This window comes from Misgurnus anguillicaudatus, chromosome 13 (genome assembly GCF_027580225.2).
Source record: "Misgurnus anguillicaudatus chromosome 13, ASM2758022v2, whole genome shotgun sequence".
NCBI lineage: Eukaryota > Metazoa > Chordata > Actinopteri > Cypriniformes > Cobitidae > Misgurnus > Misgurnus anguillicaudatus.
Window position 1 is genome coordinate 35564257 of NC_073349.2, and position 15798 is coordinate 35580054.

General features: G+C 38.8%; 1 protein-coding gene and 1 long non-coding RNA gene across 3 annotated transcripts in view; one reads left to right on the forward strand and one right to left on the reverse strand.

Annotated features, from left to right (window-relative positions):
- Positions 1 to 8375: 8375 nt before the first annotated feature.
- Positions 8376 to 15798, reverse strand: part of LOC129435006 (uncharacterized) — a 34557-nt gene continuing 27134 nt past the window's right edge. The window contains exons 2-3 of the long non-coding RNA XR_012373028.1: positions 14596 to 14664; positions 8376 to 8456 (exon numbers count right to left, since the gene is read on the reverse strand). This is a non-coding gene — a long non-coding RNA (uncharacterized lncRNA). The remainder of the gene's footprint in view (positions 8457 to 14595; positions 14665 to 15798) is intronic.
- On the forward strand, positions 9220 to 12191 carry LOC129435004 (uncharacterized). Of its 2 annotated transcripts, XM_073875716.1 has the most exons (9): positions 9220 to 9516; positions 9632 to 9655; positions 10112 to 10321; positions 10494 to 10585; positions 10678 to 10782; positions 10879 to 10993; positions 11073 to 11154; positions 11389 to 11553; positions 11638 to 12191. In XM_073875716.1, exons 1-6 carry the CDS (start codon positions 9291 to 9293, stop codon positions 10981 to 10983), a joined length of 762 nt encoding a protein of 253 aa, XP_073731817.1. In that variant the 5' UTR covers positions 9220 to 9290; the 3' UTR covers positions 10984 to 10993; positions 11073 to 11154; positions 11389 to 11553; positions 11638 to 12191. The 2 variants fall into 2 exon arrangements, with proteins under 2 accessions (XP_073731817.1, XP_073731818.1); XM_073875717.1 differs by lacking the exon at positions 10678 to 10782.

Sequence of the window (15798 nt, forward strand, 5' to 3'; positions counted from 1 at the left end):
TGCAACCATAAAAGGACCTAAACCTTAATCGCAAATCATTATTTATTCGGCAAATAACGTTTCCATCAGCGTTTATCGGATAAGCCATATATCGATCAAGAGAAAATCCAATGAGATCTAACGTATTTCTTTTGAGTCGATATTCATGAAATTCAATCGAATTTTACTGTTCCATATCGCATTTTTCATTCGATATCACTTAATTCGGATAAAAACATGTGGATGGAAACATGGCTACAGTTTCATTAAACATCCTGACAATTACTACCTTAAGCGAATTATCAGTCAGTTTCTCCACTGTGAACATGGGAAAATTGGCTTTTAACGTTTCAAACCGAGACCAGAAAACGTTGAGCAGCGAAGCGCTCTTAAAACTTAAATCAAATTCACGGTTTTGGGGCAAAGTCAATAAACAGTTCACGTCAGTCACCGAGAAACCCAACACTTTTTGTACTAACTTCCCAAACAGAGAAGGTGATCGCTGTCTCGTCCACTTGATCTTACCCAAAAGGCAGAGAAGCGATACCATAATAAACGCAGCCAAAGGGGGAGCGGGCGAAGGCGCTTGCTTTCGAGGGTAGAGGCTATAGCGGGAATTTAACTCTATACGTTCTCATTGTATAACCCCATTGGCTTGTTTAAAGCACAAATTCACCTAAATTGTATTTTTTCCCCTTAAAACTAAACATATTTTCTTAAATGATTTTGCTAATCAAGAAAATACTTTACTCGTTGCCTTTGTGAGTTTAACAAATACAGCTATGCTTCCAGGTCTGTCGACGTTGCTGTGGTTTTTCGACAGCTGTAATATGAAGGGTAGAGTGAAAAAAAGTGTTTAAGTGTTTTAAACATTTAGTATTTTCTTCCTGTTTTCGAGTAAAAAATAATTCTTAAATCGAAATACATTTACTTGTTAAGCAAAGTGGCTTAGATTTTAAGTCTTGTTTAGAGAAATAAATTCTAAAATGTAACAGGTTAAGGTCTAAATCAAGTAAAAATATCTGCCAGTGGGGTAAGAAAAATAAACCTAAATTGAGTTTATTATTGAATTAAGTTGAAACAGAAATTAAGTTTATTTTTCTTACCCCGCCGGCAGATATTTTTTGTTTTAAATATAAACCTTTTTATTACAATACATTACAATACATAATATCTTAAGCCACTTTGCTTAACAAGTAAATGCATCTCGATTTAAGAATTGTCAGATATTTACTAGAAAACAAGACAAAAACAGTAAGACAGACATTAATTTACTTTTTTCCTTCCAATCATGAATTTACAGATGGCTGGAAATTTTAAACAAAATAACTAGACATACCTATTCGGGTCTGCTCCCGTTTGCTGTGATGAAGGGGGTCTTAGTCCAAAGCACATTTTGAGGAATACTTCTTATTTCTTTAGAATTAATTTCTATTTATTTTCAATTACAAAGTATGCAATCTGATTTTCTTATCGCGGTGTGTGTTTTATTCCTAGTTTGCTTGCATGGATTTGCTTTATTGATTTTTATTTTTTTGCTTGTTGCATTTAACCCTCTGTGGTCCGACCATTTTGGGACACTGTCAGAGGTTCTGACATGCTCTTGCATTTGGTCTTTTTTCAGTTGCTTTAAAACATAATAATGGCAAGTGTCTCATACCACTGCGTTCAGCACAAACTGAGCTAAAATATTATATGAGCTACATGTATGTAAATGTTTGTATTTTTGAGAGAAAACGGTTTATGCGTGGTTTTTAAAAAAGCAACTTTTTTAAGTCACTGATATAAGTCCACAAAACACATACTAAACATGTTTTAGAGTTTTTTCTTTAAAATGATGTGAAAATCATACTGCCTACTTATTCACATAAAACAATGTATTGATTTAGAAATTGTAAGACACTTTTTGTTTAGAGGGGCTGTATGCGAGAAGGATTGATTGACAGCTAGCAAACAAAGACTTGCATAATGAGCTGGATAATGAGCCTTTAGGCAGTAATCTGAGAGTGAACTACAGTAAAGAATGTGAGGACAAATGTATACATGTTTGTTTGAGGTTTATTAAATTAACAATATAATCAATATAGAAATGATGGTCAGTAGGACATTTTCAGTTTATTTGGAAACATACCCTATTCAAAAACTTTGTATAAACTAAGAAACTGATACACAACAGAGCTGTAAACTTCATGTGGCTCATGTTTCCATATAACTTTATGTCGAAAAAGTGTTTTTCCACTTCATAGTTTTGTACTGATGAGAGAGATGCAGACCTCTAAGAGAGTTATAAACAGCTGTTAGCATAAGTTGTCCACAGAAATACCCTTACATATATAACTGATGGGTAAATGTCACTGATACTACATTCATATAAACTATCTTGTACATAAACTAAATCTCAGATAAACATCTGCAGCGATTAGTTATATAAAAAGCTGTTTTCAGATGACTGTTTTCAGATGCCCATCCCCTTATCGTCTAGCTTCTGTTTTAAACGCGTCTCTGTAAGCGCGTATTCAATTCAATTCAATTTTATTTATATAGCGCTTTTCACAATACTCAATTGTTTCAAAGCAGCTTTACATTAATAGAAGCAGTAAAAGCACAGAAAAACGACAGATAGCATAACATAATACACAATAGCATAAGCAGTCAAATTTGCTGCGGCTATGACGCAACATTATGAGCGAGCATATTACTAATGTAACGTCGAGAAGAAGAAGCTAAGTTAAGCCCAAGCAGGCTACCTCCCCGGGGTAAAAAACCCCCTAGGAGAAAAAAAACAAAAACCCCGGGTTGTTTAGCCGAGGTAATAAAAATAAAAGTCCTAGGAGGGAAAAACCCTTGGGAGATATACATGCATATACACACATATTAACGGATAAGGAGCTTAAGCGGAGATTAAGCGGAGATTAAGCAGAGATTAGGCAGAGATTAAGCGGATATTAAGCGGGTCCTGCCGGTGGTCGTTGGTCAGGCATCAGCTGGGCATCACATTGAAGGACGACCAGTAGATCAGAGGTGTGCCGACTTTCACATCTACCGGAACTGGGTCTGTTTGTCCCATTGTCCTCAGGGTCAATGGGACCCAGGGACGAGACAGGGAGAGAAAAACAAAATCATATTAGCGTAGGGGCCGTTCACATGTAATGCAAGTGTCACACAGTGATGTGGTTGAATCAGCTTAGTTTCAGACAGACTAACTATTGCGGCATAATTATATTATCCACAGTTGAGGATTTTGCAAATTGGGGGCCCACTGCGACGGTATATATGGTAACTAAGGGTCACCTTCCGATTTTTAAGAGAAAATGAAACCTGTCGACCCGTTTGACTAAGGCCTGTAACCCCACTGTCGTCGTTAATGCAGGTTCAGTGGCAAACGGGTCTATATTGCATACTATTTACAAGATCACGAAAAAACGACAACATCGCAACCTGACCATACGTGTCAACCCGTTTGACTAAGGCTGGAGGCCCCACTGTCGTCGTTAATGCAGGTTCAGTGGCAAACGGGTCTGTATGGCATACTATTCACAAGACACAAGAAAGCGCCAAAATCGCAACCCGACCATACATGCCAACCCGTTTGACTAAGGCCGGAAGCCCCACTGTCGTCGTTAATGCAGGTTCAGTGGCAAACGGGTCTGTATGGAATTCTATTCGCAATAGAAAGAAAGCGCCAAATCACAACCCAACCATACGTGCCAACCCGTTTGACTAAGGCCAAAAGCCCCACTGTCGTCGTTAATGCAGGTTTAGTGGCAAACGGGTCTGTATGGCATACTATTTGTAATACAATGAAAGCGCCAAAATCACAACCCAACCATACGTGCCAACCCGTTTGACTAAGGCTGGAGGCCCCACTGTCGTCGTTAATGCAGGTTCAGTGGCAAACGGGTTTGTATGGCATACTATTCACAAGAACACAAAAGTTCCAAAATCGCAATCCGACTATAGGTTAAGATAAGATTTTTATTTATTTATTTGGTTGATCTGTGTTATGACCGCGAGTGCTTTGTTCCGTACAGATAACTATTTCGAGTTAAGTACTTTTACTAGACAAATTATGCGAATGCTTTGTTGAAGAGAAAAGTTTTAAGTCTAGATTTAAAATTATCGAATGTGTCTGATTCTCGGACATCGGTTGGTAAATCATTCCAGAGCTTAGGGGCTAAGTAGGAAAATGACCTTCCACTTTTAGACACTTTTGATAGTCTAGGGATAATCAAGAGACCAGAATTTTGCGACCGTAGTGTGCGTGATGGATTGTATTCTGATAGTAATTCTCTAAGATATGAGGGTGCTAGGCCATTTAAAGCTTTGTAGGTGATTAGTGATATTTTAAATTGTGTGCGATATTTAACTGGTAGCCAGTATGAACTTTAAAAACACATCGCATATTAGGGTTGTGCCGATAGACGATAGTATCGTGTATCGACGATCTTCAGACATATCGCCAATGGCAGGCTTTCATGGCGATAGTCACAACGATAGTTGGCGAATGGTTATTATTATTATTATCATCATAGTTTTATATTAACACCCACAATGCATGCTTTTCCTCAAATGAGGGTTTGGCTTCACTTTACGTGGAGAGCTTGTAAAGAGAGAATTCCTTCTTGCACGTACCTGCATTAATGCGCGCGTCTTGGTCTCCTTCTACCACTAAAATCCAGCGCGCCGCGTCATGAGCAGCTGCGCTTCTCTCTGTCTCACGTGCACGCGCTCTCGCGTCTGTCCGAAGTCTAAACATAAACTAAAGTAGTAATCCTTATGTATTTGTTCAGTTTAATGCGTTTCATGCGAGCTGAGGCAAACTTTACTTTTTGTTTAAAATATGACCCGCTGCATATTGGCGCCTCTCTCACTCTCGCGTACGTGCAGAGAGCTGCGCTCTGTCCGAAGTCAGATCACTAGGTATTAATCCTGTTTATGATATGCATTTCAAGGAGTTGTAGAAACACGTCCCTCGTGTTTAATATATGATTGTGTTTAAAATATGATCGCGTTCCGCTGGACCGATGCGTTTAAAAAGGCACCTCATGAGAGCACCACTGCTTGACACGTGTAGTCTTCTGCAACAACACTAAACCAATGCATTGAATTGTTTATGTGCGCGCACGTGTGTGTGCGTGCGCAGATGCATGTTTTTACAGTTATTAAGTAATCATGATAGGGTTTTAATGACGCGCTCGCATGGCATCAGGTTTAAGAAGGTTGCGGTCATGACGGTGTTGCTCTTGTTTTTTTGTCCACCCATGATCAAGTGACTTGTTATAATGAGTAAAAAATTAACAAATAAAAAAATGAGTAAACTACTGCCCCGCCCCCCGATAATATCGTGTATCGCCGATCTCACAGGCTGACGATAGGACGATCTGAAAATAGGGCATATCGCCCAACACTATCGCATATGGCGCGTCCATGTGCGCGAGCTCGCGTCTCCTAATGCGGCGCTCATAAAAACGGTGTCGCGTGTAAAGCGCAATGTATGGAATTGCCTTGCATGTAAATAATATGGAATCATTTTACAGCAAATCCCGCAGTGCAGCAAGTTGCCATGAAGGATGCGTCTAACGCTGTAAAACATGTAAAAGATATCCGGCATTACGGGAGGTCACGCGGATTTGTTTGTAAATAAGCATGTTAACATGGAATCATATTACAGCACACACTTAAAAGATACAGCAGTTCAGGGTTACTGAAAGTTGCCACGAAGGATATAAGTGAATAACTGTGTTTAACACGGTTACAGCATGCAACAGTGAAATCCGCCCAGTGAGATCGCGTCTGTTTGTAAACAATGCGAAAGTTTTTCAATCCGAAGCGTACAGTCTGTGAGGTTGCTTACTGTATGTAGGCTGAACTGCACAAGCCATGAGCATATTAAGTTACATGATAGCAAATATAAATGGTATAAATTAACTGTTAACGTTACATACTTCTAATCCAGCTGCAGTCCGTCCTCCATTGTTCTTCTAAGGTAATGTTAAAGATAAATGCTTCTCTTCCTCAATGTCCAGACATAAATAAAGATATTCCTCACGTGTGTGTATAAAGTTTATAATCCAAACATGCGGTGAAAAGTCTTTAAATCTGATAAAACTTTACGCTTTGCTTATCGTTTGAACAGCTCGTGTCTTCATTACCATGTCAACAGCTGTGGGCTTGACCAAATTAAAGATAATGAAGTCAGCCAAGAAAAACGGTACTCTCTTTACTTCAATGCAGATTACATAAACAGGCATTATTTGTTTTCGATTATATTTAGCTTGTTTAAAGGACAAGTTCGGTATTTTACACTTAAAGCCCTGTTTTCAGATTGTTTATGATGAAATAGAACGGTTTTGACTGAAATTTCGACATATGCGGAATTTTTGCCCAGAGAATTTTTGGGTGTTTGTGTTTCAGCTCCTACCTTTAGAATGGGTTTAATGGTGCACTGGAACAATTATTCCTAAAATGAATTAAACTTTCGTTTACAAATACGTGAAACTCACCGAGTGGTCAGGGGTGGTATGCTCACACAAAAATCGCTGCAAAATACGCATTCCAACAGGTTTTATCCTAATTTTTGCCAACTCCATTGACTTGTATTAGTTGTGCTGTGAGGTACGGTATTACTCCGCGCCGGGAACTTTGTTTCTATTCTTGCAATTGGCAATGGCGGATTAGCGCCACCAACTGGGCTGGAGTGTCTATTATTCAAGCTCTAAGCGGAAGAATGTACGGGTGTGGAGCGTTTGGAAAAATAGGTCCACAAGTTAACAACGAATGCTAAAACAGCTGTTGGAAAGCATCTTTTAACGCGATTTTTGTGTGAGCATATCACTGAACACCCCTGACCACTCGGTGAGTTTCACGTCTTTGTAAACGAAAGTTTAATGCATTTTAGAAAGGATTGTTCCAGTGCACCATTAAACGCATTGGAAAGGTAGGAGCTGAAACACAGACACCCAAAAATTCTCGGGGCAGCCGCAAATGTCAAAATTTCGAAGTGGTGTCTCAATTCTCAGTTTGATCAAGGGCTAGGGCCAAGGCGTAGGGATACAAAGCCCTTGAAACGAAGTGTGATAATGACCACACTTGAAAGAGAGGGGTAAACGTTAATGTAGGAATATCTCAGAAGAGCCGGCATCAAGACGTTTTATTGAACGTCGAACTGTCAAGGAGTCGCAAAAATGAAAGTAACGTTATTTTCTGCAGTTTAATTGAGATTATATTATGACACACATGTTTTATGATACTTTTAATAAAATGCTCAAGCGGTTTTAATTGTAATGTTTTTGTTTTGAATCGCTAGTTAAGGCGCTAGCTAGCAGCTAAGTTATGTGCTATTTGTTGAGCTCCGCTCAGGCAATCGATACCACAACCTGAGACAACGGCATCTTCTTTGTTTGTCAATGCTTGTCTGTTTACGTAGCAGCCGGTTAGCGGCAAGGGAAAGTGACGCAAACGGTAATCGAGTGGCGTCTCATTTTTTAGACAAACAATCTTTCTTACCCCTTTCCCCTTTACTCGGTTTCGAGGGGCAAGGGGAAGACGAAGACAAAGGGGAAGGGGTAAGACAGAGAAATGAGATTGGCCCTTAATCTAGTCTCTCCCCCTGAGCATGCCGCCATTGTATCTGTTCAACAAAAAAATTGTGTGTTTATATATATATATTCGATTTTTTTCCTCAATAAATCACCGAATACAAGGTTCAACTCGATGCCATCAGAACCTTCTCTCTGGATTATGTTTGTAAGGAAAATAGAGGGCGAAATTCCATTTCAGTCAAACATTCCTTCGTGCCACGCTGCTTTTTGTCTTAGAACGAAAAAAAAACATCTGCTCCATCTACTCAATTAATTTTCCTGTTTCCGCTTAAAACAATCAAATAAATATGCCTACCGGGTAAGAAAAACGTGAACTTATTTCAAGAACAACTGTCCTACCCCACTGGCTGATTTCTTTGCTTGTTTAAATTCACTTCAATTGCATATATAAATATATTGTCTACAAACTAGATCATCGGGCAGATGTTTATCTTTTTAGTATCCACCAAAGACACATGCGAACATGCATATGGGCCAAACTTTTCCACAATACACATTCATTGTGTGCACGCGCCATTGTCTTTGTTCAACGCGACAAGTCTGTAATGTTTTTCTTTGAACGAGGTGCTCCGCCTAAATAATTTGACCAATTTTTACATGGGTTTATTCCTCGTTGTTGTCGTTTTTTCTTTGATAACAATCTATATAGCGCTTTCCACAATCGTTTCAGTGTTAGCTTTACGTGGAATAGAAACACAGAAAAGTACTGAGCGATTGAGAAACAAGGAACGCGCAACGTATTTTAAAACACGGGTTAGAACCCGATCTGGCAACCACGCAAAAAAGAAGCAAACTCTGGCTGTCGGGATGGAGGTTGGTGGGTCAGACGTCCGGCACCGATGGTCTGGGTCCATTCCTCAATGTGTGCATTTCACTCTATACGTGTAAAAACAACAACATACAAATACATACAGAAACAGTTATCACTTATACAAAAAGAAACATGAAGGTAAAGCTTCAGTTAATTTGCTTGCTGATTGCTTTTTGCATGCACATACAAAACTGAACAAAACTGATATACTAAACAAAATAGGCCCCAAAATGCCAAGTAGAGGTAACTGCAGACTGGAGCAATAGGCGTGCCATAAGGTTGGAAAGAAATGGGGTGTGCCATAAGGAATGGGGGTGCCGTAAGGTATTTTCAATTGGACGCGAAAAGCTTCCTGGTCCACATAAAAGCGAGCCATAAACTTAATCACTAATTACACAAATAATTATAAAAGACAAAATACATGTCTTATACTGTAAAAATAGCAATAATGATGGAATACATTCTAAAGTATGTTACCTTCGAAACCTGTATGACGCGGGTTACATGACGTCATCGCCACCGCGACTTTTTTAGGATCAGTCATTAAAAAACATTTATACTGTTTGTGATAAATAAACTTTTTATAACACATCACTTGAAGATATTAAACATTTATTTTGTATTGCCCTTTCTCTATTTAATTTTGGACTGACTTTGAAATAGATAAACTTCCTAAAATAGAAACTCCTAGATGTAGAATTTAGAACCTCACATTTTACTTTGTTTCCAAAACCCATATTTTTCTGAAAAACTAAACTATATAATTGAATTATCTAATGTCACTATTGTATTTATGTTTGTATTATTTCTAACATAACACTGCCTTTTCTTTACATTAGTTATGCCCCTTCGGTCACTCCATATGGAAATGGAATTCACAGCCAACCTTGAAGTTCGGCATGCAGGGGGGTGACTTTATGCTGTCTGCCAACATTCTTCTGTCCGGGAACAACTACAGAAAAGTAGCACTACTCTTCAAGTTTATGTCGATGGGTATGGTTACCGAATCCACATTCTACAGAATCCAGGATGCTTACTGCATAGAGCCGGTGCAGGAGTATTGGGATAAAACTAGAGCAGAAGTCATAGACCGTTTACGGCAGAAGGACCATGTTGTTCTCCTGGGTGAGGAACAGTCTTACACGTTTGACTATCTTTTAAACTGACAAGTCAGTATTATGTGCTATGATTGGACGCTGGAATCTGTGATTCTAATGCTTTTAATGTCTGTTCGCAATAGGTGATGGCAGAATGGATTCTCCTGGTAAGTTCTGTATGTTCTGTGTGTAAGTACTGTCAAAATTGAGATTTAGATTTGTATATATGTACTGTTGTACTGCTTTATCATTGTCTTCTAATATTTGTGATTTTTATGTTGATGATGCCTTTTAGACTGAAATAGCATCACGGCTTCTCCGAGACTGTCAAACTGTTCTTTTAGCATAACATTTTGCCTTGTAGAGGGTGCAACCCTCAAGGTTAACAATCAAAAAGTATGTCCATGCGAAATGTCCACTGTATCTCACACCTCCTCTTGTGAATTGCATAATCTGAATTAGATTTTTCCTGTGGTTAGAAATTGGGATGTGTAAATTATGTCTGCTGCTCTCTCCTGAGCATGATTGATAGCTCAAAGCGTCTTTCCTCATTGACTGTTATTCTGACAGCCTCTGTAATAATGTACACAAGTTATATGCTGACAGTTGTGCTTTTTCCTCAGGTCATTGTGCCCAGTTCGGCACATACACTACAATTGAACAAGACTCCAGAGATGTGGTCCACATTGTTTCCGTTGATAAACGCGAAACAAATAAAAACTCGGTCATCATGGAGAAGGAGTGCTTTGTTCGCACAATGGATGCGCTCCTTCCGGAGCTTTCTATAAAGGAAGTGGTCACTGATGCCCACCCACAAATCACAGCCTTACTGAGTAAGGAGAATTTTTGGTTATGGTGAAGTCAAAGCCTATTGACTGTCCCAAGTTCATTTTTGATTGCTGTTCCCACTGGGCCTCATTTTTAACATGCAATATGTAAGAAGAAATTAAACACGAAACTATCATTTTTGTTTACATTTGTTTCCATGGTCTCTCTTTGTTATAGATCCAGAGCGTGGCAAATATAAAGCGTGGGGTATTCAGCATTCACTGGATATCTGGCATGCAGCCAAGAGCCTGAGCAAGAAGCTTCGACGGGTATGCATCAGTACATTTAAAAACATGTGACAAGTTTCTATATGTTGTCTTGGTGTTGTTTAAAGATGCTAGCGATTGCGTACCTTGATCAGGCTGGGACCGTGAAAAGTCAGACTGGTATTCAGCCATGGATCAAGGACATAGTCAACCACTTTTGGTACTGCAGTAAGCATGCGGACACAGAGGAGCGGTTCAAGGTATGGTTAATGAAAAATGTGTTATGACAGTTTAGTTCATATGCTAGCAGAGCATGTTTGTGGCTCCATTCACTATATAACTTTTCTTTTATGCAGATGATGTGGGTTGGTGTACTTCACCATGTCTGCAATGAGCAGTTCTGGGCAACCAGTTGCTGCGAACATGAGCCACTCGACGAAGACAGCCAGGACAAGCCTTAGATCATACAAGGTAATTTCAAACAATACTGGTGCATAGTCCAACACTGTATGTGATTGCATGTGTTTTACATAATGCGTTATGACTATAGGTTCAGCTGCTCACAAGGCACTTACTGCTGTTGTCCTTGAGAAAAGATGGATGACTCTGGTGAAGAAATTCATAAACTTCAGGTAAATATCTGTAAGACATGATTGTGTTCACCCAAGTTATTTTTGAATTTCAGGTATTCCTCACTCAAGTGTTTATGTTTCAAATGCAGCATAATTGACTTAACTTCAATTTTATCTCTAATGTGGATTTCGTTTCTTATGTAAAAATATAAGACAAAAATAATACTAATTATAATAATAATAATGTATTACCACCAGTGTTGTTGTAATTATCCATCTCTCCCACTCACACAGGACCACATCTGATTTGGAGTCTTTCCAAAATCACATTTTGATGTATGCAGCAAAGCGCATGGCCTACTCACCGTTTGTTTACAAGACTCGGACATTGCTGGCAGCCATTGATTATAATAAACTCAATCAACGCCTCCCAGCACGCAACAGAGATGGACAGAAAATGTAGGTATTTTTGTGACATGTTTTTCTTTCTTTTTTTTATATTGTGAAATGACTAACGACAAACACTGTATTCTTGCACTCTAGTTACAGACGGAAGTACAACAAAAAATCAAAGAGCTGGAGCGTTTACACAATGAAGGAGAAGAAGCACTACATGTACATTCCAGAGATCCAGAGGGCCATTCTTGCCAGGAGACTGGGAAGGGGGTCTGGTCTTCCCCGCAAACAGACGCTAAGGCCTGATGACCCAAGGCGTCTGGGTGTACTTGCTCCACAACAGCCACCTCCCACATCAGAACTAGTGGCGATTCATGTCTCACGAGGGGACAGGGGTCCCAGAGAATTGGAGGACAATTGAACGGTTTTCATATGGCAATCCACACAAAATTTTGTACATAGACATGTAAATAAAAATAACTGATTCTGAAAGTTTGTCCAAAATATTTTTTTATTTAGAAATGTACTGTGAAAGACATGTAGGCATAAATACAGCTGGGATGAAAAGTGGTAAGAACAAGTATGGTAACAACAAACTATTTACAATATGTTAACAAATAGTACTATGCAGCAACTGTTGTAAATTACGATAGGCGGTTCACCCTGAATCCGGTGTACTGCCCTCTGGGGTCAGGGAAAGTGTCCCTTATTCTACAAACACAACAGCTGGGTATTACCACTCGGTTGCCCACACCCAGGCGGCCATGCTGCCACAAGACAAACTGCCTGTAAGCTGCATGTCTAAACTGCCGTTGTTCTATCCCAGGTTCAGCATTATCAGCTAGTGCAAATATGTCGTTCCAGGCTGCCCTGGCCAGCCGCAACACACCCTCATCTAAAATATAAAAGTCCATGTAGGCCATTTTGCTAATGCATTGCTGTGGGTGTTGCCGGCAGCATTTCCTCTCCTGGTCTGTGTTCATCTCCCGGCAGTTTCCACAGACACACCAGTGAATTTAAGCATAAAACAAATAAAAGAAACCCTTTTATTATAAGACTGATCTCACAGTATACTTTGAAACCCTTTCAAACATGACTATAACTACCTTGATTCATAAACTTCTATTTTTGTATTTATTTGTATTTTTCATTTTATATTTGTTATTCTCTGATTTACACATTTTGAGCTTTGTATTCATCGTTTTTTATTGCATTACACTTGAAATGTCTGTACTTAAACTTAATAATAAAATAAAAAATAATAAAAAAAACAAATTATTTTAAAGATAAAAATGTCTCATGACACTATTAAAGTTAAACTTATTTTGTACTTTCACTTAAAGTACATACAAATTAAAAGTAATGTTATTTTTATAATAATGGTACAGCAAATATTTGCTGTATAAAGGCATATATACATGTTTGATCAAACACTGACCCTATAATTATAAAATACAGTAAAAACGGTTTAATAAACTTCTTTTAGATGACATTAATCAATTAGGCAAAACAAACACCATTGTATCCAAAAAACATTTATTCAGTAGTCACTTTTACAATTATGTTTTTAAACGTCAATTGAATTTGTCCTCAAAGGCTTGTGTTCTAAGTCAAAACTCATTCCTTCACCGATTCATACTGTAGGTGCAGTCTATAGAACAGAAACCATCAAACTCTCTATCTGAATAGAACGCGCAGTGAAGACCCCCTTCATAACGAACCGTGCGAAGTATGTGGCTTTGCAAATGACTGTGTATCTTCTGATATTCACAAAGTATAAAACACTGAGAGCTTTGAAATCGGACCCAAGAAACGCAAGCAAGGTCCAACCCCAAAGTACACTTACTAATCAAGTTCATATACATTAACTCTTTCACCGCCAGCATTTTTTTAAAAAGTTGATAGCCAGCGCCAGCGTTTTTCATGATTTTCACAAAAGTTTAATGCCTTCCAGAAAATGTTCTTCATTAAATATATAAACATACAATACAACAAATGAAAGAACAGACCCTCTGCTTTCAAAAAAAAAAAAAAAAACGTTTCATCCTACCTTGAGTAGTTCTTTTGTAATCAGCTTTTGAATATGGGTAGGTTTCTGCAAAAACACCACATTTTGAGCAAAAAGCAGAAATAATTCAATTTTTGTGACTGACTTTTCATAGAGATCCCATTCAGAGCGATCTTTAAAACAGACACGGACATGCAGCAGCTTGCCTTAGGGCAATACTTCCGAGTTTAAAAAGTTGCGGAAGGGCGCACCCTAGTGGATAATAGCGGTATTGCGGAAAGACGGAAATACTCGCCATTGGCGGGGAAGCGTTTTCTCTTGATTGACGAGATATCTCCTCAATGGCGGGGAAAGAGTTAAGGTTTCTTATGAAAACATTTTAATTATTATTTACATAAAATAAACGTAATACAGCCACACAACAAACTTATGAAAATATTTTAATCGCTATTTTGCATGAGAATTTTTTAAAGCAGCCACACAATAAATAAAAACTATCACCACAATGCTCACCACTATGATTTCCCTTATCTCATGTGTTACTATTTTTTATTGTAACAATTTATGATTTGCAAAAATAATTGTTGCATCTGTGTAGATTAGATAAGCAAAGTGTGTGCGCGTTGTGCACGCTTATGGTCAAGCATGCGCCCTTAAAATAGAATAATGAACCACGCACAACGCGCCACTGACTTTAGACTAGTTATTTTTGTTCAGTGGCGCAATTGTTTTTTGAAACTGCAAAATAGCATCAGGGATGTTTTGTGCCGGAACACGCCTCCTTTTTTGCGCTGAACCGCCCATGGAGCGCAAGTTCATTCCCTAGTTTGCCGACGTGCGTCTGTGGAGGGAAAAACCCGCTGTGCGCCGGTGCAAAATACGAATGATACATGCATCACTGACAAAGTCAATTGTGCTGGGTGCAAGATAGGGCCCCATGTGTCTTTACGGCATAAACAGATTCCGAAAAATCATTGGCAGTGTACGTAAATGAACCAAAAATCAAATGATCCTGGACAAAGTTTAATTATATTATGAATGGGCCTTTCTTCAATGTATCGTGTCTAACAGATACCAAGTTGCAAAGTTTGTCTCACCTGTGGGCCACAACACTTCGTTCTGTCTTAGTATACGTCTTAGTTCTCAGTCCAGATCTCGCCCACACACTGCAAACGGACCAGAAAAGAAATGTTAGTTTGTAAGTAGAAATGATAAGTGGACTCAGATTTGTTCCAAAATGTATTAAATGAAATTCACATGGTGTGCTTTGTCTAACATAAAGGAGAAAATGCACTGTTAAGTAATTGTCTGAACAAGTCATCTTGTTGCTTTAACGTCTTTCTGTTTACCTTTCTGTTACCTTTACCTTTTACCTTTCTGCTTGTTAACAGCAAACATCATCTTTAGTGTTCAATTATCACTTTATTCGTTACTTCATTATTTTATTAATGTTAAATAGGGCTGCACGGTTTGGGATATTTTCCCCATTGCGGTTATTGATGCTAATATTGCGATGTGGGTTGCGGTTATAATAGATGGTATCATGAGTCAACTTGATGGGTTTTAAAGGAAAATGCACACACAGTTTAGTGATAATGCTAAAATGTGTATTTGTAAAACTAGAAATGTTTTCCACGTGAAATTGCCACGTGATGTAGCAACTTTAATTTTGCAAATCTTGCACAATACCTCTCTCTGCTCAGTGTCAGTAATCCTAAACCCAAAATACCACCATACAACAGACGTAGTATTTTATTGTAGCTACCAGATCACTGTCAATCTCCTCTGCAGCCATCTTCACTCTGGTATTTCCGCGCTGCGCACACACAAGTGACGACGCACACCACACACATGCATGCCACACGTGCACCGCCTTTTTTGTTTGTTTTTCTTTCTTTTTTTAAACAGCAAGGAAAATCATCAAACGGTTATCAAAAAGTTTGTGTTAACAAGTCCACACATTTATTTATTTAATATAATTGCAACATTTTGCTGTCATATAATCACACAGGCTGACATCGCGATTGCGATGCGATTCATTGTGCAGCACTAATGTTAAACACACCTTCAGTATCATCAGTGTACTCAAATAAATATGACTGAGCAGTGTTGATTTACCACCAGGGATTTTGATTAGTGATCGACCGATATATCGGCCGGTCGATACATCGGGCCGATTTTAGCAGGTTTTAGGTGTATACGCAGTTTTTCCCCCGGCATTATTTACAGACAGGCGTCCACAGGCAGCTCTGTGTTGCTTGAGACTGCCTGCAGCCCGTGCATTGCCCCTCCACCCACAA